Source organism: Nyctibius grandis, chromosome 6 (assembly GCF_013368605.1).
Source record: "Nyctibius grandis isolate bNycGra1 chromosome 6, bNycGra1.pri, whole genome shotgun sequence".
Classification (NCBI taxonomy): domain Eukaryota; kingdom Metazoa; phylum Chordata; class Aves; order Nyctibiiformes; family Nyctibiidae; genus Nyctibius; species Nyctibius grandis.
Genome location: NC_090663.1, coordinates 10809851 through 10833025, shown reverse-complemented (window position 1 = coordinate 10833025; position 23175 = coordinate 10809851). Strand labels below are relative to the sequence as shown.

The 23175-nt window shown below is 40.6% G+C and overlaps 1 protein-coding gene across 4 annotated transcripts in view; it reads right to left on the bottom strand.

Moving 5' to 3' along the window:
* Positions 1-22730, bottom strand: part of DOK7 (docking protein 7) — an 80944-nt gene extending 58214 nt beyond the window's left edge. For 2 of the 4 annotated variants that reach the window (XM_068404249.1, XM_068404248.1), the window contains exons 1-4: positions 22454-22730; positions 19785-20015; positions 15743-15943; positions 2559-2678 (exon numbers count right to left, since the gene is read on the bottom strand). In XM_068404249.1, the coding sequence (XP_068260350.1) occupies positions 2559-2678; positions 15743-15943; positions 19785-20015; positions 22454-22676 (775 nt within the window). In that variant the 5' untranslated portion in view covers positions 22677-22730. Of the gene's footprint in view, positions 1-2558; positions 2679-15742; positions 15944-19784; positions 20031-22453 lie in introns of all 4 variants that reach the window. The other 2 variants (XM_068404250.1, XM_068404251.1) reach the window with 2 other exon arrangements.
* Between the last annotated feature and the right edge of the window lie 445 nt (positions 22731-23175).

Here is a 23175-nt window from a genome sequence, read left to right as displayed (position 1 = left end):
GCTAACACTTAAGTATTTCAGCACTCCATTTAACCATACGGGTGAGCTGTTTGTACATGAAGCCACTAGCTTCATTGATTACCCTTTTTCCAAAGACAGACTAAGCAAGTGTTGACTGCATTAACATCTCTAGACATATATTATATTATATTATATTATATTATATTATATTATATTATATTACATTATTATATCATATTATTAATTATATTATATTCCATGGGCATTGGTGTCCAGGAACACCGTCAACGTGGCTTTTTTTTCACCACATGACATTCTTTTCTCTGTACAGCTGCCCTTTCTGTGTTTTCCTTTCTTGAAAATACCTAAGAGTTATTCAAGCATATTTCATGTTTAAGTTGGAAAGGTTCAGGCAACAGCAAGAAGTCAAATTCAAATAGCAAACTGTGGAGAGAAGGCTGCTTCCTATATATAAATCATATATATAAATATGTTCATATATAAAGCACAGTTGAGGCTACGTAACATTCTGCACTGCAATAAACATGAATAACATTGACTAGATGTTTCTTGGTAGAATCTCCAATCTGGAAGTTTTGATCTAGTTACCTGAGGTGTGCAGATCATTAATCTATTTAATAACTAACCCTTTCAAAATGTCGGGGGAATTTCAATACTCTTGCCAGACACAGTATGCAGCTGGTAGAGACTTGACCTTTTCAACCAATAGAGTACATTCTGTGTAACAGCATATCTGATATGGAAAATTAGTTTATGGATGAATCACTAGTATTGTACACGTGCCTGTGCCTTAATCAGGTCTGTGCAAGCTTCTGCATGGGATAATAAATGAAGGAGAACACAAAAAATAAAAATTTTCTATGAAGGGACATGTACATAGGGAGTGACAACAAACTGGAAGAGACAAGGGTAAAGATACAGGGAAATATAAGTTAGAGGGGTCAAAGTAGTTTGGAAAAGGGCTGCAGAGGAGTCTGCAAGAGTATGAGCACAGTTCCGTATAGAACACTGCGCTCCTGTCCAGGGAAACAAGGTGAAATTGAGTGGCTGAGTACATCTTCACCTCATTTTAGTGGCAAGTCCATCAAGTACAGAAGACAAATGAAAAAGACCTCAGAAAATAGGTCTTCCCTTACAAAAATCACCAAATCATACCCAGAATATTCCACACTCACTTTATGTGCTTCAGTAAGGTCAGAGCTCTTGAAGGAGGGAAGGGAACATGTTATGTGGCTATGTATAACAATCCACAAATGCCAGAGTTGATAACTAAGATGTGAAAGCGGATTTACTTGCCTCTAAAAAAAGATTTTTCAAAGAATGTGCCAGCTAAAATTAAAGTTTAAAAAATAGTAATTAAAAAAAAAAAAAGACAACAGAATAGTTGCTTGGAGGCTTAATTTTTCTGGACATAAATTTTTGTTAAATTAAAGACTTAGGAGTTGTATATGTGTAATACCATTTTAGATATGCAGAAAAATACGCGTTCAATAGTAAAGCTTTAAGTATCGGGTTTTGGGTTTCTGTTGTTGGGTTTTCATTGTTCGCTTTTTTTTAACATTCCGCTTAGTTGAATGCACAGATCATCATATAAGAAGAATGAGGTTTTATTGCCCACAGCTCTGCCTGATTATTTTATTTACTTCAGTGTTATAGCTATGGGAAAGAAGAGATGAACTGAGCCTTGTGTCTATTGCATAATTTATTTTCACAAGTTTTGCATCCAGTTCTAATCTTTTCCATCACGTTTCCTTCCTGCAATTATCTTAATCTTATAACAGCAATAAAACCCTGTCAAACACCTATTAACTGACTAACATGTAAACAGAAACTCTAAGAATTTCCCACAAATCCCTCCTCCTCCACCATTCTTGCAGCCTATTCCCACCATATCCCACTATCAATTCACAGATATTTTTCTACAATCTCATTTTCATACTTTTGCCCTGTTTGACACAGTCATTCCAACTCAATATTATATTTCTTCATCTGCTAAAGTCAAAAGGCAACAGGGCTTACAATGATGCCATCTAATTTCCTCTCTGAACATTACAGTGCATGCAGCATTTACCATGAAATAGGAAAAGGAACTTAATCCTTGCACATCAGAAAAGAAGCTCAAGCTGCAAAACTGAAATGTGATGTGGAGGCCTGACAAAGTTTTCTAAGGTTGGCAAGACTTAGTTCTAAGTGTTTTAGATGAACTCAAAATGCCCTAGAAGTTAGTTTTCCATTAAACTATCAAAATATTAATGCAGACGTGGATCCAAGTTGAACTGTGTAAGTTTAAAACTAAAGGTTAGGGTTCCTTTCAATTCAAATCGCCATATTTTAGTACTGTTAAATAAGAGAAGGTTAAAGTTAGCAATATCACCAGAAATATGAATGAGGGAGAGCAGCAGGGGGAAACTGGGTATATTCAACTGATAAATCTGTACTGTGACATTTCAGAATGAAAACCACTTTGCACTTTCTACACCCTTAGTGTCTGCAAGCTGTTCTTCCAATCACAGCAATAAGTGCTAGACATAGCAAGTTCCTGCTTTGCTCGGTTACTCTATACTTCCTATATTAACCTGGTAGGACTGGACGCAAACCAAAAGGGCCTTTCGTCGGGGAGATGCCACGGACGATACAGTCGAACAGAAAGCTGATCTGCTCTCCTTCAGCACAAGAAAGGAAAAAAACACCAGCCCCTGCAAGAAAGCACAACATAAATATGTGTTTTTCACCTGGGTGAATTAGAAGTATATTTAGCTGATGCTATTTATAATTTAGCAATCAAAAGAATATTAAGTGCAAGGCATGAAAAGAAATCAACAAGACATGTTCTCCATAGAAAAGAAATAAAAAAGCAAAAATTCAGGTCAGCACACACACACTATATCACAAACACACACATAAATTCAATAGCTACCTAATAATTTATGCTAATTTTCTGAAATTCAGGCAATTAGAGCAATGCCAAAATACAAGCCATATGCTCAACAGCTGTCTGGGTCTTTTATTCTTATTTACCCCTAAAATTTTGTAGATCAAATCTTAGCTATGCAAGTGTCAGGGATACTTAAAGTTTCTTCATCAAAATGAACCAAGTTAATTCTACTTTTACCCAATTTTAACCAAGAGCAGCTTTTTATATCCCAATGAATTAGGATTTGGTTATATTGCTGGATTATATTATACATTTTCCTAGACTAAGTCCTATGTGTCTATTATTAACAGAATGTAGCACGACTCCACAGGTAGTCATCAGATCTTTACCCTTTTCTCTATTCTGATATTTTGCTTTCCATTCATTAAGAACAGCCCCAAGCAAAATTAGAATGAGAATCACTAAATAAACAAGTTCTGAGCTGCATCATCTACACAGCCATCTACACAGCCAATACACAAGAGTAGAAGTGCTCCACAGAATATTTTATTTGAGATTTGTCAGTCCAAATATTACTCACATCAGGAAGAAAAAACAAAAGTCTAGTTGACCTTTTTGATGATCTTAAAACATCAAGCAAAAGACCACTCCAGTAACCAGTGACTTCAGGAAAAAAAATACAATAACCAGATACAAAAGGAAATGAAATTAGTACACAGGCCTTGAAGAAGTGCTGCCAGTTCACCAGAGCCATGCACATTAGAAAACCTCAATACCAAATCTTACACCTGCAGTAGAGTTTTGCATAATACTTTCCTAGGGACTTGGGCCCCTAATCTGGACATAAATTTGACTTCTGAATGTCTCTAGGCAATTCTGAGTTGCATACGTATTTCAATTTTACTTAAAGCAGCAGAGCTGCTCTTGACCAGAATGCCTGCATTCCCATCACTTTCCAGACATATGCCGTCCTATCCAACAAGATATTCACATTTCACTTAAGCAATGGATACAATTTTGACTGCTTGACAAAGGGCTATAGGATTCAAACAAAGGGGATAATAAAGAGTGGACCACAAACCAAATTAACTATTTTAGTAAATTAGATATAGCCAGCAAGCAGTAAACTGACCACTCTAGGAAAAGCATATTCTGGTCCACACTCTTTTGCCATTCTCAATTTATGTCACATATAAGTCTCTGCCTGCTCTGCTTCAATCTATTCATGACAACATTGTTAGCCGCATCTTCGTAACTTGATTTGTCCCTCCACCACATTTGTTCCTCTTCAGATCTTACTGATCAAAACTTCTCCAGCCAAAGAAACAGAAAACCTTTTCCTGGCACAGTTTATTTCATTTGGTGAACAGCTACATATTCAAATGCAATGAGAATTTGCTCGCTGGTAGAAGTTAAATTTCTATTTAAGGGCTGGCTTGCCAATCATTTCTAGAGACAAGGTCTCAAATATATTACTTGAGACTGAGAATGGACAAATATTAAAATAATAAGCTATGTTTAAGCAACTGAAAAGATGAACACACACTAGCTCATGAAACGTAAACCAGAGTAAAGCCTACTTAACTCCGCACTTCTGTGGTATAGTTTTTTATTATTGTTTTTAAAAACAAGTTTGTCCCACTTTTCCTCGTGGCACATATGCACACTCTGGCTTCAGGATCAAAGATCATCTAGGCGATCACAGTACTAATCATGCAGTCTGACAGGTATGAAAGTTTCTGGTGGTGACTCACTCAGTCTTGTCCCATTTCCCCTCCCCAAGGGATGCCAAAGAGTCAGAGAACTCTGTATTAGAAAGAGCTGGGTGCATAGTATGTATTCAGGAATGATTTGAAATTCAGCTCTTCCTTTGAGCTGCCTTCTCCTGCCCCCCACAGAGTGAAGGGAGCCTAGGGAAATCAGTTTGCCTGATCTTAGATGGTATGACTCTTCCCTCATGAATCACACTGATGCCAGGAGACATGCCTTTGAGGGAGCACAGCAGCACAAGGCTTTGCTGGACTCTGAACACGACCTTCCCATCCCATGCACAATAAGCAAGCAGGATACAGAGACAACACAACAGAGGACATTCATATCTCAAGCAGAGTGACACACTATGTGGCTTGATAATTCAGCAGAATCCTACACACCCATGTTGCCATTCAGGAAAATAAGATTCCTCAAATATTTCTGTACATAAAGAGTACATCTTACTCAAACTCCTAATAGGCTCAACAAGCCTCTTAGCTCCTCAGCTAATGGAAACAAAAAAGTAAATCTGTGCATGTGAGTTGGCTGCTTAACTCAAGGGATTATTTCTGCAAAGAACTATCACGCATTTGGAAATCACAAAAACAAATGTGATGGCCTTTATATAACTAGTGCAAACATGTGCACATGGATACAAATCCAGTAGACACATATGCGTAAAATATTTATTTGTAGATTCTGTTATTCATGTGAACACCATAATTGCTGATTGACTCTCACAGGAAACATTTTCTTCTTGTTTTGCTAGGTAGAACTAGATTGCAAGGGAAGGACGAAGTCTGGGGGTCCTTACAAAAGACATCAGGTGAGATGAATGAATAAGTTAGGCTTAACTAAGTTATGTTTTAAAAGCATACATAAAAGCCAGCAATTACATTTCTTTTCTGCTTTCTTGAGAAAGCTGAGAAATTCACTACTAGAAATTACACATCTCAGTCATGTGTTGGAACAGTTTTGTTGCACAAGCATTTGGAAGCTGAGGAATATGTGGTATGCATCACTGTAATACCATGCAGCTGTTTACTAGATTGAAATACTCACTCGCTCACTCTCTTCATGGGGTAAGAGACTTGGTGAAAAGCAGCCTGCAACCACTTGCACAAGACTGAAACACTAAGCCAGTCCTCTGTGGCAGTTAGCAGTCAAAAATTGTGCAGTCTCCCAGACGTTCAAGAGAAGTTGCCAATTTCATAGAACTTCCAAGTATTATTAGATCTTGCTAATGTTTGGTTTCAATTCATTGTATTAAAAAAGCAAACCCATGGGCAAACACATCCTGAAAATGCACAATAACCAAAAATTACTTAAATCTCTGTACTGTGTGTGAAAACAGGGAGGAAGAATCAGTCCCTTCCCATGAGTTATTACTCCTAATAGGTCCAGACAATGCTAGAGCCTGAAGTGTTTTAGCTGTAGGACACGTACATGGCAGTTCAGTTCATGGCAATCATCATGTTGTCCAATCAGTATGTCTCAGTCCTGGCCTTGAGCAACCCCCTTTAGAAGGTATCTCAGGCTGCATGGCTCAGGCTGCTCTTCTCTCTGGTGAAAATGGCAATGGGTGTTCCTATTATTGCCAACTAAGACATAGGCATGACTACTAAAAACAAGAATGTTTGTTGTCTGTGGTATGCCTAAATAGGAGACAGCAAGAGAACAGTATCTGCACCTAAACAGAAATTCTAATCTACACAACCCAGAATCTTTCAAGAAATTCCAGATGTTGCCTCAGTTCAACTGCCTCTACTGCTTCTAATTTTCAAATAAATTTCCATTTGTTACAGGGCTCCTCCTCTTCTCCTTTGGCCCTTCCATATATGCTGGTAGCCACTTCCACTATTTCAGAATTATTTTAAGAGCCACTTGCAGAAGTCTTAGAAAGAAAGAAAGAAAGGAAGAAGAGACTAATTTCACCAAAACATCAAAAAGATCACAGAAATACTCCTGCTTATCCTGGAACTAGCAGCAGCAGTAGTATCATTTGTTCTTTCAAAGGGCACCAAGGGTCCTACAAGTTTTCCCTTCTAGAAGATGCTGTTAGAAAACATGAGGCAGCTTCAAACTAAGCTCTGGAAGCTAATCCTGAAGTACTTCAATATTGGAGAGCCTGAATTCTCACAGCATTAACATACCCTTTTATTACCCTACTTGAATTTTTTCCCACTGACCTCCAAGTCAAGATTCTTCTGCCAACTGGTTATTTTAAACAGTGCTCACTAATTGAGCTAGCAACTTAGGAAAGTGAGAGGGTCCTTTATTCCAGCTTGTTCCTCTAAGTAAACCTCTCAATTGACTCCTAGGCCCAGATGCCTTTTTTTGCAAATGGTATGTGTGATTGAGCTTCAGCTACAGAAAGGCTGGGGAAGCCAAATTTTGCCCCAGAGATGAACTTCTTCACGGCTGTCAGAAGCAGAAGAAAGGATTTTCTAATCTCCAGCAGTACAATTGTGATGTTAAGAGCAAGTTCAAAATGTAAATGCTTTTTCCTTTTTAAGAATAAAGTAGTGTTATCCCTCTTGAAAATGCACCTAGATTTAATGTTTGAAATCTCAGGTTTATCTCAGATGGTTTCCTTCTACCTGGGTTGAGCACCAAAGCCTTCAGAGTAGAACAAAACCTGTACTGAGCAACTAATTCAAAAACATAATTAAGTATTTTATATTTATGAAAAATGTTATGAGGAAGCAAGCAAAAGAAAGCTAAAAGAGATTCAGATCCTTTTAGACCTCAGTTCTACCACAGAAATACCCAAAATAAGCTCTGCTTCTGTTTGGGGGTTCCTTTTTTTTTTTATGGCTCTAACCACAAGATCATCAGTTCCTTTTAGTAAGGTATTTATTACAGTGGTATTTAAAACTTTAATTCACTAATCTTCTGCATTCAGAGCTTCACAGAAAGAATGGGAGCAAAGATAAGGTTTAACCTATAGGAAAGTAACATTAATAATAGACTCTGCATAATATCATATGATGTTTCTATGGCAGGGTAATGGAGAGTACTTTTGTTTAGGAATTAAAGCAGCTGCTGTAATAACATATTAGGCTTTTTTCCTAGACACTACTTGTTTGTCCTACTCCTCAAGGATTTCAGAGGAATGAGGTGAAAGAGTCAGATACCTGAAGAAAGATGGTCTTTCCCTTTACCAACACTTTTCTGTTATGAATAACCAAAGTTATATTTTTATTTAGGTCCTATTTACAAAAAGCATTTCCTTCTAGTGGCAGCATTAAATCAAATATTTAGACTAAACACATATTTAAACGTTGTTATACTTGAAGATGTGTCTAAGTGCTCGGTTAAGGGCATCAGCTCCTTTAACAAGATAAGCTTGAACTCGATATGTAAAGAGTTTCCAACTGTGGCAGGCTATTTTGTACCAAAACGAATATGCTCTTCTTCCCTTTGAATGCACACGTGCAGGGGAAGAGGGAAAAACACCCTTCCATGGCAACTGAAGGTTCTCAGCTATCAAGACAGACATTTCTTAAGAAAAAAGAAACATCAATATAATGCTCAGCAGTGTAGGGGGACCCTTTCCAAAGTTCTTGCCTGTAATTCTGGTCTCCTGTAACCAAAAAAGATTAGTTCATACTTAAAAAACAGGTACACAGGAGAGATACTGATGAGTTCCTGTATCTTACAGGGAAGATAAACAGCTGAGTTTGTTTAATGTAGCAAAAGTGACAGAGAGCATAAATAAATGCTCAATAAATATTTAGGGAGGTAAGCATCATGAAGAGAGAAAGAGAACATTATTTATACTCAAGGACAATGCTGGTACTACGACAATATTTTAAAAAATATTTAAAAGATCATAGATATAAAAAGATCTACAAAACTCAAGACCACATTTTAAGTCTAATTCACACTTTGATTCTTTTTAAAAGATTAGAGTCATGACAACACCAGTGTTCAAAACAGTGTTAGACCTTCAGAAACAGTTGACAGTCATTCAGAAGTCAGATTCTTTATTTGTGTATGCCTCACCACAACTTCAAAGACCGTTTTAATTAATGGTATACCAAGAAATGCAGATTATCTTCCTGGAACCAGAAAAGTTCCCCTTCAAAGATAAGGGATCATATTTGTTCCTTTTTACACCCCTATCATTTTGCACCAGAAATTAGTGTAAGCTTAAGGGCAGCGGGGGGAAAACATAACGTAGGTAATTCAGGTGCTTCAAGCTCCATCACCTACAGTTTCACATTTGTATCATCCATCCACATTTCGTACTACATGTTCCTTACGCATCTGGCACCCTGGCCTATGGATTGAACCATTTATGTTTTCTGCAATGTGGAGATAAGATACAGCAACACTCAATAAGCCCAAATCAGTTTAAAATCTTGGAGCACAGCAATTGCATCAGATCTAGAACAAGTTACAGAAGAAATGCCATAATTTAACTAAAGAACATAAATGAAGAGCTATTTGTATACTCCATTATTTCTGGTCTTTCTTATAGAAATAAGATGTAAGTTTGGGAACTAAGCATTTAAGCTTAGGAGCAGTGAACAGAATCTAGGATCTGTCCCTGCAGTTGTGTTCCCAGTCTTGAGGCCACAGACACATAGTCAGTCTTTCTCTTCTGATCCCAGTGACATCTGCATGCCTGGTTACACAGTGAGGCAACTTCTAGGCCTTGTAGTGGGCTATTCTTCCAGTGGGCACCAACCACTCCTCAGGAGGAAAACAAAGATTTGAAGCCCTGCAGGGTGAAGGAGGTCAGGAACCCAGGTTTCTCACTCCGTAGAAGTATGGCAACCAGAAAAGACATGCAGAGCAACACTACCACCACTTCACCTTTTCTAGTGATGTTTTAGAGTGTCCTCTCCAGTTAGACAACATACTTGGAAAAAGATTCCAGTTTTGTGTTTTTAACTGCTTACCTAGGGACCCATAACATCTTCACTCCCACTTCCTAGGATCAGTCTGCAGGAGCAGACTTTGGCCTGTTCAGGAATATACTTGGAAGAATCCCATGTGATACAATCTTGGTGAGAAGTGGGATCCAGGAGAGCTGACCTCCTGCCAGTTCAAGCCAAGCAAATGTGGCAGAAAAGCCTGTATAGATGAACATGGAACTCCACATAAGACTCAAACATAAAAAGAAAGCATACACAGGGTAGAAGTAGGGTGACCAAGATGATGCAGGAGGAATACAGACACACTCTACAAGCACACAGGAATGGGGTTAGGAAAGCCTAACTCTACCTGGAACTGGAGAGGGATGTGAAAGGCAACAAGGGCTTCTGCAAGTATATCAGCAGCAAAAGGAAAACTAGGGAAAACTTCAGCCTGCTGCTGAATGGATGACATCGTTGGTGAATGGGATGGTGGATGTGGTTACAAAGGACATGAAAAAGGCTGAGGTACTCAAGGTCTTCTTCACCTTGGTCTTTACTGACAAGATCCAGTTCCCCCATCAGGAATCCCAGGCCCTTGAGAATTGTGGGAAAATCTAGAAAAACAACTGTCCCTTGGTGGAAGATGTCCAGGTTAAGGAACATTTAAACAAATTGAACATACTCAAGCCCATAGGGCTTATGGGATGCATTCACAGGTGCTGAGGGAGTTGGTTAGAATCATTGCAAGGACACCATTATCTTTGAAATGTCAATGAGACTGGGAGGTGGAATGGCGTGCCTGAGGGCTGTGGGGGGAAAAAAAAAAAAAAGCAGACATCACTTCTATCTTCAAGAAGGAGGATTCAGGGAACCACAGACCAGGAAAAGTGATAGTGCAAATAATCCTAGAAGCAATTTCTAAGATACTGACTGGGAGTAGTCAGTATAGATTTACAGAAGGGAAGTAATGCCTAACTAATCTCATAGTCTTTGATAAAATGACTAGCTTTGAGGATGAAGCAGTAGATAGTGTTTGCTTTGACTTTAGCAATCAGCTCTCAGAAATAGTGTGGCCAGCAGGGCTAGGGAAGCGATCATCCTCCTGTACTCAGCACTGGTGAGGCCGCACCTCAACTGCTGTGTTCAGTTTTGGGCCTCTCACTACAAGAAAGACATTGAGGTGCTGGAGTGTGTCCAAAAAAGGGCAACAAAGCTGGTGAAGGATCTAGAGCACAAGTCTTATGAGGAGCGGCTGCGGGAACGGGGGTTGTTTAGCCTGGAAAAAAGGAGGCTGAGGGGAGACCTTATCGCTGTCTACAAGTACCTGAAAGGAGGTTGTAGCAAGGTGGGGACCTGTCTCTTCTCCAAGTAACAAGCGATAGGATGAGAGGAAATGGCCTCAAGTTGCACCAGGGGAGATTTAGATTGGATATTAGGAAAAATTTCTTCACTGAAAGGTTTGTCAAACATTGGAATAGGCTGCCCAGGGAAGTGGTGGAGTCACCATCTCTAGAGGTATTTAAAAAGACATGTAGACATGGTGCTTCGGGACATGGCTGATGCTGTTTAACATCTTCATTAATGATCTGGATGATGGGACAGAGTGCACCCTCAGCAAGTTTGCAAAAGATAGAAAATCGGGAAGAGCAGCTGACAGACCAGAATATGGGAATAAGTTGCTCACAGAGGTCGTGGAGTGCCCATCCTTGGACATACGCAAAACCTGATTGGATACGGTCCTGGGCAAACTGCTCTAGCTGACTGTGCTTTGAGCAGGGGAGTTAAACAAGGTAACCTCCAGAAGTCCCTCCCACCCTCAAGCATTCTGTATCATTTAGGCATTTGTGACATCCAAACTGGAAGTTTCTTTTTGATCTCTTGAGCAAAAAAAAATTAGCTACTTACTATATTTTAGAAACTTAATAATTAGCATTCTATAATGCTGCTGCATAACCAGATCAGCAGTGTCTCATCAACACTTTAATAACACAACTGTTATGGCAAATTCTCTGTACTAAAGCACCACTAATCTTTCAAAATAAATTATAGCATTCATTTGTATTATCAAACAACTAAGCAAAAATTGACAGAAAGTTATTTCAGATTAATATTTTGTTCATTTACTTACTAGCCTTCAAAATTCAAGCATTAGTGTGAACTGGTGATATTCTATGTATTAAAGCATAAAATTTTCTTTTAAATCACTTAACAGTAAATGAAAGTTTCTAGTATATTAGTAATGTTATAACACGTTAGCATTTACTATAAAACCTAATTAAGAATAAAAAGACTGAAACTGTTATTCCCTAAACACTGCAATGAAAGTGAAATGCACAAACTGAGGTGGTCTATATTCACCATATAGGCTACTGAATATTTTTTATATCACATAAAACCAGTTCCTATTACTTACTGGTCTGATTTTACTTGGGGAAATACACATCTTTACCAACATAACATGACCAATACATAGAACTGTAGGGCAATATACTAGTAATCTAATATATTCCATTCCAATCATAAATACAGATCATAACACTACATGGTCATTAATATAGACCCATTTCATTACAAAAGCAAATGAAGAGAACGTAGAGATTTTATTAGACACAATAATTTAGGACTGAGTATGTTAGCTAGATCCTACTGAAACATACTTTCATTCTTCACGCTTACATCTTACGTGCCTTGTTGCTGAATGTTTGGAAGTTAGGTGACCTCAAGAGTGCCTGTAGAGATGCTATGTTCAGATTTCTGGATACAGGCAATCCTCTAACAGCAAATATTAAACGGATGAACACAAAATTTAGACAAGCCATACAACTGAGGAACATATATTGCATGCCTCAAAGCAAGGCTCTACAAGGCCTCCTAGGAAGTTGTGGTGGAGATGCCTTCAAGCAGACAAGAAACCAGCAGGAAGGAGACTGGCTCAGCCATAAAATTTCTTGCTACTTACCTCCTGCAGACCATCTTCTTTGCTCATCTGCAGAGCTCGTAAGGCCACACAGATTACTAGATTAATATCAGTGGTCCCTACATCCCTGCAGAATCTTTCCAGGGAACAAGGTCTTGTACCAAACACTAGAGACACTTCTTTATTCATCATCCATCATTCCTGACAGCACTGTGTTTAGAAATCCAGCCTCATCCTATGCACCTCCTTGCATCCATGTTATACATTGAGGTGGTTGGACTATAACAGTAACAACCATAGCAGAAATTTACTGGATAGTTGCAAGTTATCTACAACTAGCTGAAAGAAGGTTGTAGCGAGGTGTGTGACAGTCTTTTCTCCAGAGTAACAAGTGATAGGACAAGAGAAAATGGTCTCAAGTTGCACCAGGGGAGGTTTAGATTGGATATTACGAAAAATTTCTTCACAGAAAGTGTTATCAAGCATTGGAACAGGCTGCCCAGGGAAGTGGTTGAGTCACCATCCCTGGAGGGATTTAAAAGATGTGTAGACGTGATGCTTGGGGACATGGTTTATTGCTGGACTTGGTAGTGTTAAGTTTACAGATGGACTGGATGATCTTAAAGGTCTTTTCCAACCTAAATGATTCTATTTAGACAATCAGCACAAATAAGCAGGTGAAGTACTCAGTTCTAGTAGTGAACCACTCATTTTCTAAATTCTGTAGTTCAGACAGCCGCTAAAGAAAGATCCTTACACACAGAATGGGTGATAAATAAGTCAGCACATTTCATCTTGATCTGCAAATACCCCTTACTTTTATGCTTTCAAGAATGAAAACCAGAACTGAAGTCATATCCATTCATCAACATTATCATAAAAAATTCCATACACTAAGGAGTCTTAAGTATCTGTTCTTTATACCCTATCACAACGTCCCTCTCAAAACTGCAGTACATCTAAGAAATAGACTCTCCAGACAATGTGTTGCAAATGCTTTGTCAGTCAGTGCTGAACAGTCCTTCTGGAAAAAGCATGAAAGAAAAAAACAATTGTTTTTTATGTTCCTTTTTTTAAAAAAAAGGGGAACGTAAGTCCTGACATCCATCATTATTTTCTGCTAGTCATTTCCAGTTTTGGATAGGCCTCAGAACATTCTTTTGTCTCCTTCCATATTCTAATGAAAGTCTGCATAAAACACTTGCTTGGAATTCACAGGTACTCCTTTTGCAATCAACTATATATTCCAAAAATCAAGCCATTATTTGAAGCCCTTATTAGTAAGAAATTACTGTCTTCTTCCTTTGAGGCACCTGCATTAAGATTCAAAGGAAAAACCAAATCCAACATATTACAGTGCTGCTGTACCTCTTACTTGATAAAAATTATAGAGGCTCTGCCTCCCTAGAGAGCCTCAGGGCTACCAATTACTCAAACAGTTAAGTCTCATATTCTCTCATTTGAGGAATTACATTCATAATTTATATAATACACATCTAAGCTATCTTCCTGATCACTGCTAATCTTACTTAAAGATTGCTTAGCATTTCTACTTCAGCTCCCTATACTTTTTTTAAATACAAGTTTTCCATAGTTAAATTATTTCAGATTTCATTAGTTCAAAAACTAGCACTCTAAACAAGTTTTTCAGAAAGAGCAGCAGCTTTTTAAAAGAGAAAAACACACTGTGCTTCAACTTTGGGAAATTTTCTCCCTGTAAGCATTATGAAGTGTTTAGTTCAAAATTAAGTTTTCTGTTTACAGTTAATAATTCAAAAAGTGGATCCAAATTATGTCAGCATAGCAGTGCACACATTTATTAGAAGTTCAGCTTGCATTTAAAGTGGTACTTGCATACAGAGACAGGAATGAACAATTGCTTTATTCTGCGTGGAAAAAAACCTGTTCAAACCAAAACTGCAGGTGTTGGCAGACCTACACTAACCTGCAAATTCAAGTTTAGCCTGTGTCAATTGCACTACCTAGAAGAGAGGGGGAAAGGGTGACTGTGTTGACCCCCCTTTATAACCAGTTATCTGTCTCACCGTCTAAACCACACCACTAGGAAACAAGACACTCGCGTTGCAGTTTTTAACTGAAACACAATAACCTTAAAAGAAAATGAGTTTGTTTCCTCACAGGCTATATGTATAACCCATTCCTTCAGACGCTGGAAACCCTTCTTTAACCCCAATCTCTGAATTAGGCAGGGAAAGATATAAACCAGAACCTTCCACACTGAAAACAAGTGTCTTAAATGAGGAATCAGGATGTAACAAGTGAGTCCATACTTAGCATCTTTGTAACTCAGCTCTGTACTTTTCAATAGACAAAACAAAAACCCCTCACTAGAGTAAAACAGTCAAATTCTTTCCCCTTCCTCCCCAAATTTTGCCAAAAGTCCCAAGGGAGAATATCTCTGGATTTGGATCCACTCTGATAACTGAAGAAATCCATTATTTTCACATTTCTGTACACAAGTCAAACAACTTCCCATCCAAACTGGTGATGTGCATACCCACTTGCACTCACAGATCATCAATTCAGCATGGCTTCAAACTCTGCTTTTGAAATTAAAACCTTATGTTTTCCTATGATGTATATGATATTATACCAGTGCATTAATTATCTTTCCTTTTCAGCTCTTGCATAGGAGCTTTGCATTTTATCTGAAGTGAGAATGTGAGAAGTCCTAAACTGGACATTGGAACAAGAGATTTCTCTTCATCTAAAGGTGTATCTTAGCTACTAGGCTACAGAAAGTAGCTTCAGCTGGCTTGCTTGCTTTCATTTTGACCCCACAAATCTCATGGTTCCATAAAGTGACAAAGCTACTAACAGGGAAGCGAATAGATAGAAGTTCCTAACTTTTAGGAGCCAGAAGTCCTCTACAGGATTTAGACATTAGCATTTACACAATGAGAGCCTTGACGCCACCTGTAACATCAAAGCTCCGTATCATTTTCCCTCCACAAACAACAAAATAATTAATCATAATTTAATAATCTGAACATTAAACCATTTTGTCTTATGTCTTCCATGACACAAGCGATAAAATTTCATTACCTTATTTTTGCTCTGTGTCCAATAGGAACAGATGACTAAACATCTTCTGGAGAGCCACAAGGCAATGTTCAGTCAGGACTCCACATAGTCACTTTTTTACTGAACACCAGGGCTGAAGCCTGCAGAAATCTACTCAGTAGAACAGACCCTCTGAAATGATGCTGCCTGTGTGACAAAGCAGCACAGCTGGTTCTGCAAACTCCACTTTGAATGAGACTAGCATTTACATTTCTACAAAAGGTTTCAAACAACTTTTAGAATACAGGTTCCATTTGTACTTACAGAAGCCGCACCTGGTACCCCCTTCAAAGATGAATCCGTTTGGGACAGCTCCATACCGACGCAGATCTGAGAGCTTCCATTGCCCCATGACACTAGGAGGAAGGTCTTTTACAAGGACGAGAATGTCATTGCAGAAATGCAGGGTAGCAGGCCCACTCTCTAGTTTAGTGCCAGGTGCTACAAAAACTTGAAATCTATGAACTATCAGATAAGGAAGAAAAATAAATTACTATAGAAAACAGAAGTAAGGTACCATGACTTATGTTACATAAGTCATTCTGTTCTGCTATGGTATGTGGACCGATCCCTGCCAACACCATGAGGGCTCTAGCATAAAGAATATAAGTAGAGCCCAGACAGCCCCATGTGAGTAGCTATAAGCTCATTACTGTCTATTATGCCAGTTTAGGATTGGACAAAAACATATCTTGGCTTAATGTTACAAATGATTAAGTTGCAATGTTACATTAATTTATCATAAGTTTTTCAGGCTTCTCCCTATCTCAAATTAGTCAGTTATCCAGCCCACACTTCAGTCATACCTCTTCCATCCCTGCATCACCACATGGGTTTCTGTCCATCTCCTCCTCTAAACAGCCTGTGTCTCTCCTTTCCTATGTGCATGCACACACACAATACAGTGCCCAAGAAGCCCAAAATCCAAGGCTCAAAGCAGTAGGCAAGTTCTAACCAGAGCTCTGTCGCTGACTCGTTTACAGTCTTTGATAAACTGCTGCGCTCCTTCCCTAGCAGTAAAATGGGGAAAACGATATTTTCCCACTTCTGTGAATCTTTTGGGAGTTTGGTGATGGTAGATGCCCAGACATTTAAAATGACTAGGAAATTAAGTGATTCATAGGTAAACACTCTCAGATGTCAGTTAATTCTTCGTATTTCACAGCCTAAACTTCAAAATAGTAGGGGAAAAAAAGGAAGCACTCATCTCATTCAAGTTTACAAAATTCAGGTTCCAATCCCAACTCCAGTATCCCCTGTATTGCAAGGGTCCTTACCTAAAGTAGCAGCTGTTCTAGGCTGGTCTCCTATCTTCTCCTCAGAGCTGTTGCATTCTGAATAATGAGCTATTGGGAGCACTTCAAGGGCTCAAATCTCATGGTGTTTCAAAGGGAGCAATTTAAGTGAGCAAGCACCTAATTCTCAAACGACAGTTTTGACCTCCACTACTCCTCTGGTTTCTTTCATCTCGTGATTAGACAAAGGAAAAAAAATATTTGACTGTGCAGAGAAGCATCAGGACTGTTACATTTCCAGTCAGAGGTTTTCGGTGGAGCATTTATCGAAAAACACATATATTTAGCTTTTGGTTATCCATCAAAGATCATACAAACAGCTACCTGCCTATGAAATCTACGGGGTGACTTCCAGCTAGTCTCACTTCTTACAACCACTATTCCCTGTCTCCTGCCTGTGCTTCTTCAAGCATCATGATTTTCAGGTAGGTCTCAGTCTTGCTTCTCATCTAAATACTTGCTATATTCTTAGTTACCATCTTAGCTGTAAGTCAACTCCTCATCTGTGACGTGCATTTGTTAAGTTCCCTAAGGCTCCAGCAGAATTAGCCACAAAGTCATTCGAGTGAAATGTGCAAGGAGACAGAGATAGATCTAACTAACCACAGCTCTACTTACAGCTTTGCCAGTAGTGCTGCTAGGGAGCAAATCAATAGTCACACGATGTCCCCTTTTGGGCACACAGTTGTTACACAACCTGCTTAAACATGAACTATGAAAAGATACCAAAAACATCTTGATGAATAATGTTCAGCAAGGAATCTTTAATATCATTTGGACCCCTCTGCCCAGTTAACTCTGCTCAGTACTTCGCTGGCAATTAAACCATGGGAGCAGAAGCATCAGGGTTCTTTCTGCCTCATAAATGAGGAATGGAGCACACTCTTCACACAATCAGTTGCAAGATACAACAGCTGCTGAAAAAAAAAAGAGCTGTGGCTCAGATTCTAGGCCACTGTTAAAAAAAAAACAGCCTATCCAAATCTGAACAAAGACAAAGTAGAGGAAAAACCAGATCTGGACATGAAGTTTTTGCCATATGCTGCTTTCTTGGTAAATTGTAAATTTTTTTTTTCACAAATGCCTCCCAAGCCACCTACTTCTCCTACTCTGAAAAAAAATTAAGCTGAATACACCCACGAACAAAAGCTACTATTTAAATTCCTCATTTCCTTTAGCTTATCTTTTCCTCTTCACAGCTATTCACTGACCTGCGGTCTGCTAACTTCCTCAGAATGAGCTGTGGGCTCACGCACTCCTCACGCCAGACTTATACTCCAACTCACTTAATTCCACTGTTTTCTCTAATCCTGGTTCTTTTATTCCAGGAATCTCATCCATCTCATCTGCTAAAAACGGAGAGAAAACACTAGGAACTCCAGTGCAAATGCCTCCATTCTGTAGTCCTCATTCAAGGACAGCATCAAATTCTTTCACTTTTTTTTTTTCCTTCCCAGACTCTGAGGTCATCTGTGCTTAGTCTATTTTTGTCATCCAGCCACCTTGCTTCCAAGGCACACAAAGACATCCTTACTACGCTTTAAGAAAAAACACCAGTCTCCATCCTCTCTTCATGTAAGTCTCTACTCTTTTCTATTTCCATCTAGTCAAATTAGATCCACTTTAATTTGGTTTCTTTCTCCTAGCTGAACTTGCACTGAAAGATAAAATGCTGAACAAGTGTTCTGTACTCTAGTCTATCCTCCTCCCCCTGACCTTTTTTTCACAATTAATTATTGTCAGTTTAACCAAATACACTTGTTCTCTCACTTCTTACTTCTCTTACTTCTTCATTTCTTCACCTCCACACACACTCTCTCCCACTCCATCTTTACTCCATGGCTGCATACATCTTCATCCTATAGGCTCTATTCCTACCTCAATCACACCTTTCCTTTAAAAAACTCTTTGCTGCTTCTGCATATCCTCCTATCACGACCATAACCCTGACACCCAGACTGAGATTAAATAATCTCTCCATCCCAGCACTGCACCAGTGCAAGATCATGAAAACCAGACCCAACCTGTCAAATTCAAATTCTCTTTCAGGTTTTAGGACAAGTCCATGCTGTACATAGAATCCAAGAAATAGAACCAGAACACAATACAGCTACATCAAAGTGTACCAACTACTCCAGCTACTCATGCCTGTATTGTTCAGAAACCCCCTCTAACCTTTCCCCTTATGCAAGGCTTCATATTTGATAGCTCCAAGTGGTACATCCATACATCTCTCTTCTGATACTTCTACATTTTATTACTGTAAAATTCCCAGGCCATCTTTATATGTATGTACTGCAAAGGAACAAGTCCACAAATGCAACAGATGGCAAAGCATATGTAACAAATGATTAAGATGGCTAATGTGTGTCTCCTGCACACCTGCCCTCCTTCCCTAGTTATGACTAAACAAACATAAGACAGATACTATGGATTACCAATATTATCACTCCTTGTTCATCACTGCACATTTTAGAGCTGCTAACTAAGAAAATAAAATAAAAGGACGTATAGGAGTGAAGTTAGCTGGAAAGACTATGTCTGATGACATTTCTTATTGCAAGATGTCTCTTCCTGAAAGGGGACACTAGCAGCAATAAGCATTATCAATGCAACACCTAGTAGGCAGCTCAGAAAACTGGGATTGAACTAGCCAAGGTCTACTCAGGACTCTGCATCTCTTAATTCAGGGTCACTCTGAATCCTGTTGTCAAAATCCCCAAGTAACTCGCAGGACCAGAAGTAGAAGTCTGGTCACTTTGCTTCAAAGCTACACACTTTCAGTGCTAAAACCAAAAACTAAGTTAAGAGTTCTCAACGTTAGCCCTACGTACTGGGCAGCACTGTAATCAAAACCTATCATAAGGGACATCTGCTTTAAGATGTAAGGGTCCACTCTCAAATGAGTGACAATCTTTTCCTTAACTGTACTTTGTTATTTGCATTTTACCTATGCTTTTCTTTGCCTTTTTCCCCCCTAAAAAAAAAAAGTGTGAGAAGACAAAGGTTACCTTCCCCCAAACTGTAGCGGATTCGTACATCCCACGCATACATTGTTTCCTTGTTCTCAAATCCCAGCATCACAACTTGAGAGAGACAGATGATTGCAAGCGTATGATTCAAGCCCTCGTAGGAGAGCCCAGGATCCAAGCCACAGATGTCTTCTAAGGTCACACTGCTCCTCTCCTTATGCCCTTTTGCTCGTTCAGATTTATCCTTGTACACCAGCATGAGCAAACAGTCTAAAAGAAGCAAAACTGTCAGAGATGATGAGGCAGAACAGAACACAACACAACAACACGTTTTTCAGTATTCTGCTGCAATACAAAGGTGCTTTAGACAGCTGGAAGATCAGTCTTACCAAGTCAATCTAAAAAATCCAGTTTCCTTTTCCCACCTCACCCCCAGGTAGTTTGCAGTCCTTGTTTTCAGGGATTCAACACTGAAGGCATGTTTCAAGGGTAATCTGCAGGCTCAGAAATAAGGAGGCGAGTAAAAAGTCTTCCCTATTTTACTTTTCAAAAATCCAGTGTTTTTTTCAGATACTCTCCTGAGCCTGGAAGGGACTGACTCATTAATTCTGAACTTTAGGAGTTACACTATGATAGCTGTTCTCATTACAAACGCTACAGACTGAGAGGCTATTGTCATCTATATTTCCATTAGAACATACTGAACCACAAATGAAATTCTTACAGTCGTTCACAGATTACTCAACTACTAAATGGCGAGCAGGCTGCACAGCCAGATTGTTAGTGTCAGCTCAGGTTTCCTACTTAAATGTTACACAGTAGCCATTGCTAAATAATCATTATGTGCCACTCCTTTTTTTTTTTCCCTAAATATTTGATTGTGTCACCATTTGTTTTTAACCCCTTCCTAGCGGTGTTTATTACACAGTAACTATGCAATGGAAGAAAGCAATCCAACTGCCACGGTCCCATGTGAAAAGCCCATTTCACAAGCAAACCCAAAAGACAAGAAAAAGGGGAGAGACCTCTCACACCTTTTGCGTTTATAACAAGAGCACTCAGTAGGTTCCCTTCCTATCACATCGCACTCAGTTGGAAATTAAATTAATGGTCAACATCAAAGCTGCAACATCCACAGCTTCGGCTGACCTACATACCACAAAGGAGAGAGCCCCCTATGCACTATTTTATGAATGTTGGGGTGTGGTGCTCCGAGCCCTGGCAAGGTGCCCTGCGGCTCTCAGCTGGGCAAAGGACTGGCAAACCTCCAAAGACGTGAAAAATGACTAAAACACTGAACTGTCTGCTAACTCAAGTGGAGCTTTGCATGGAGTCCCAATTGGTTTTGTCCACCTGTTAGCAAAAGCAGCTGCAACTACGATATTTAAGCATTCTGCAATACAGTTGTGCGTCTGAAGAAAGAACAACTATGGTTTACAGACCAACAAAAGGAAACCAGTGGGGGCTTTTTCTGGTAAACCTGGCTAATTTTGCTAGAATAAAAATACTATTTTTTGTGGAATAAACTACATTATTGGTCAGTAAGTTTTCAAAGCAAGCTCCCTCATCTTCCCCCTTCAAACTTGGCTTACTCGTGTTAGAAATCCAGGCCCATATTCACATGTCTAGATACTAGCTCTGGTATCAACAGATGCCCATTTATGCAGAGAAGTTTAACAGATTAAGCCTAGATACAGGCATTTAAGACACTAACACATAACTGTAACAACTCAAGTAACAAAGAGTTAGGTCTGAAGAGCTTCAATTACCAAGAAACCTTCAGTCTACCAGCAACAACCTAGGAAAGGTGCCATAATCCGTTCTGCAGCAGTGCAGATTCACATTTGCTAAGTGTAGGCAACATCTAGCCCTGGAAAGATACACTTTTGGACCCAAATGTTTTCCCTGTTAGGAAACGATGGGGAAACCTGAAACCTACTTTTCCCTCTCCACCAGTAAAACATCAGCTCTGAATAACGTTTTCAGTTTCCCCTTCAGAAGCATGGAAATGATTTTTTTTTTTAATTCAAAATGTCATTTTATTTTTAAATTGAAGTGATATTTTATGTCAAAACACTGATCAAAAATAACTACCGAGCTTACAACACCAGCTTTTTTTACAGCCACCAATCACCCTGAAGAAATAATAATAATTTTCAAAAAAAAAAAAAAAGAAAGAAAGAAAGAAATTGCATCTTAAACGGGAGCCAAAACCACATAGCTGTGCCTTGAAAAGTCACCTTTCCCCACGGCTTTAGTCAGAACCTGATATTAAGCTTCTTAAAGCCCTCGCTCCCACACAACGCCCGGGCACTGGCTGCCCGGTCTCGGCGTTCCAGCCCCGGCTGCCGCCGGCCCTCGAGGGGCTGCGGGCCACCGGCCGCCCCCGCCAGCCGCCCGCGGCCTGCGCTGACGAAAAAGCGCTCCCGAGCCGCCCAGGGCCGCCAGCCCGGGGACCTGAGGAGACGCGCAACCCCGCAGCTCCTCTCCGCGCTCCCCCCTCGCCCCCGCGGTCATTACGCTGCGGGGGGCTCCGGCAACAGCCGCCTCCGCCTTTCGGCCGCCTGGTCCGTTGCCCGCCGGCCCAGCTAACCCCGAGGGGAGCCCCGTACACCCCCTCCCCCCACCACCGGGCGGAGGAGGGAGGGACGCCCTGCGCCTGCACCCCCCCCACCCCCCGGACGGGGTCCCCTGCGCCCCGCTCTTACCTGCCACCGGGGAGGGCTTGCGCAGCACCAGCCACCTACTCTTCCACTGCAAAGGCAAAAGGAGAGGGTTAGCCAGGGCCGGAGAAGGGAAGAGCGGCCTCTCTCCCCTGCCGGGGAAGGGGGTGTCGGTCGGGGACCGCCGGGCCGAAGGGGCGCCGGGAGCGGGGACCTTTTTTCCATCTCTCAACTTGACGTGACCCTCCACCACCACGGAATCCGTCATCTTCAGTCATGATTCCGGACAGCTGCGCCCGGCTCGCTGCTCCCTCCCCGCGCTCTGGCCGAGGGGTCACTTTCAAAATAGCTTTATTAGGGCCCCGCACAGGCACAGGCAGCGACGCGGGCGGGCGAGCGGCCAGCGCGGCCCGGCCCTCCCCGGCGCCCCCCGCCCCACCGGGCAGGGGGACAGGCAGGGGCCGGGCCGGGCCGGCTCCGGCTGAGGGGAAAGGGGGTCCCGGGAAGCTTTCCCCTGCTTCTTTATTCATGTATTTTATTGTGGTGTTGGGTTTTTTTTTTTAATTATTATTATTATTTTCTCTGCAGGGTTACGGTAGCGGGAGGCGCGAACCGGGGCACCCGGACGGCGACAGCCCCGCGGCGGATCTCCTCCGGGCGCGACCCCCGCCCCGCTCCCGCTCCGGGCTTTGCCGCTGACCGCCGAGGCAGCCCTACGCCCGGGGCGCCGGGAAAGCCCGGACCGGATTCCGTTCGCCCTTTGTCCC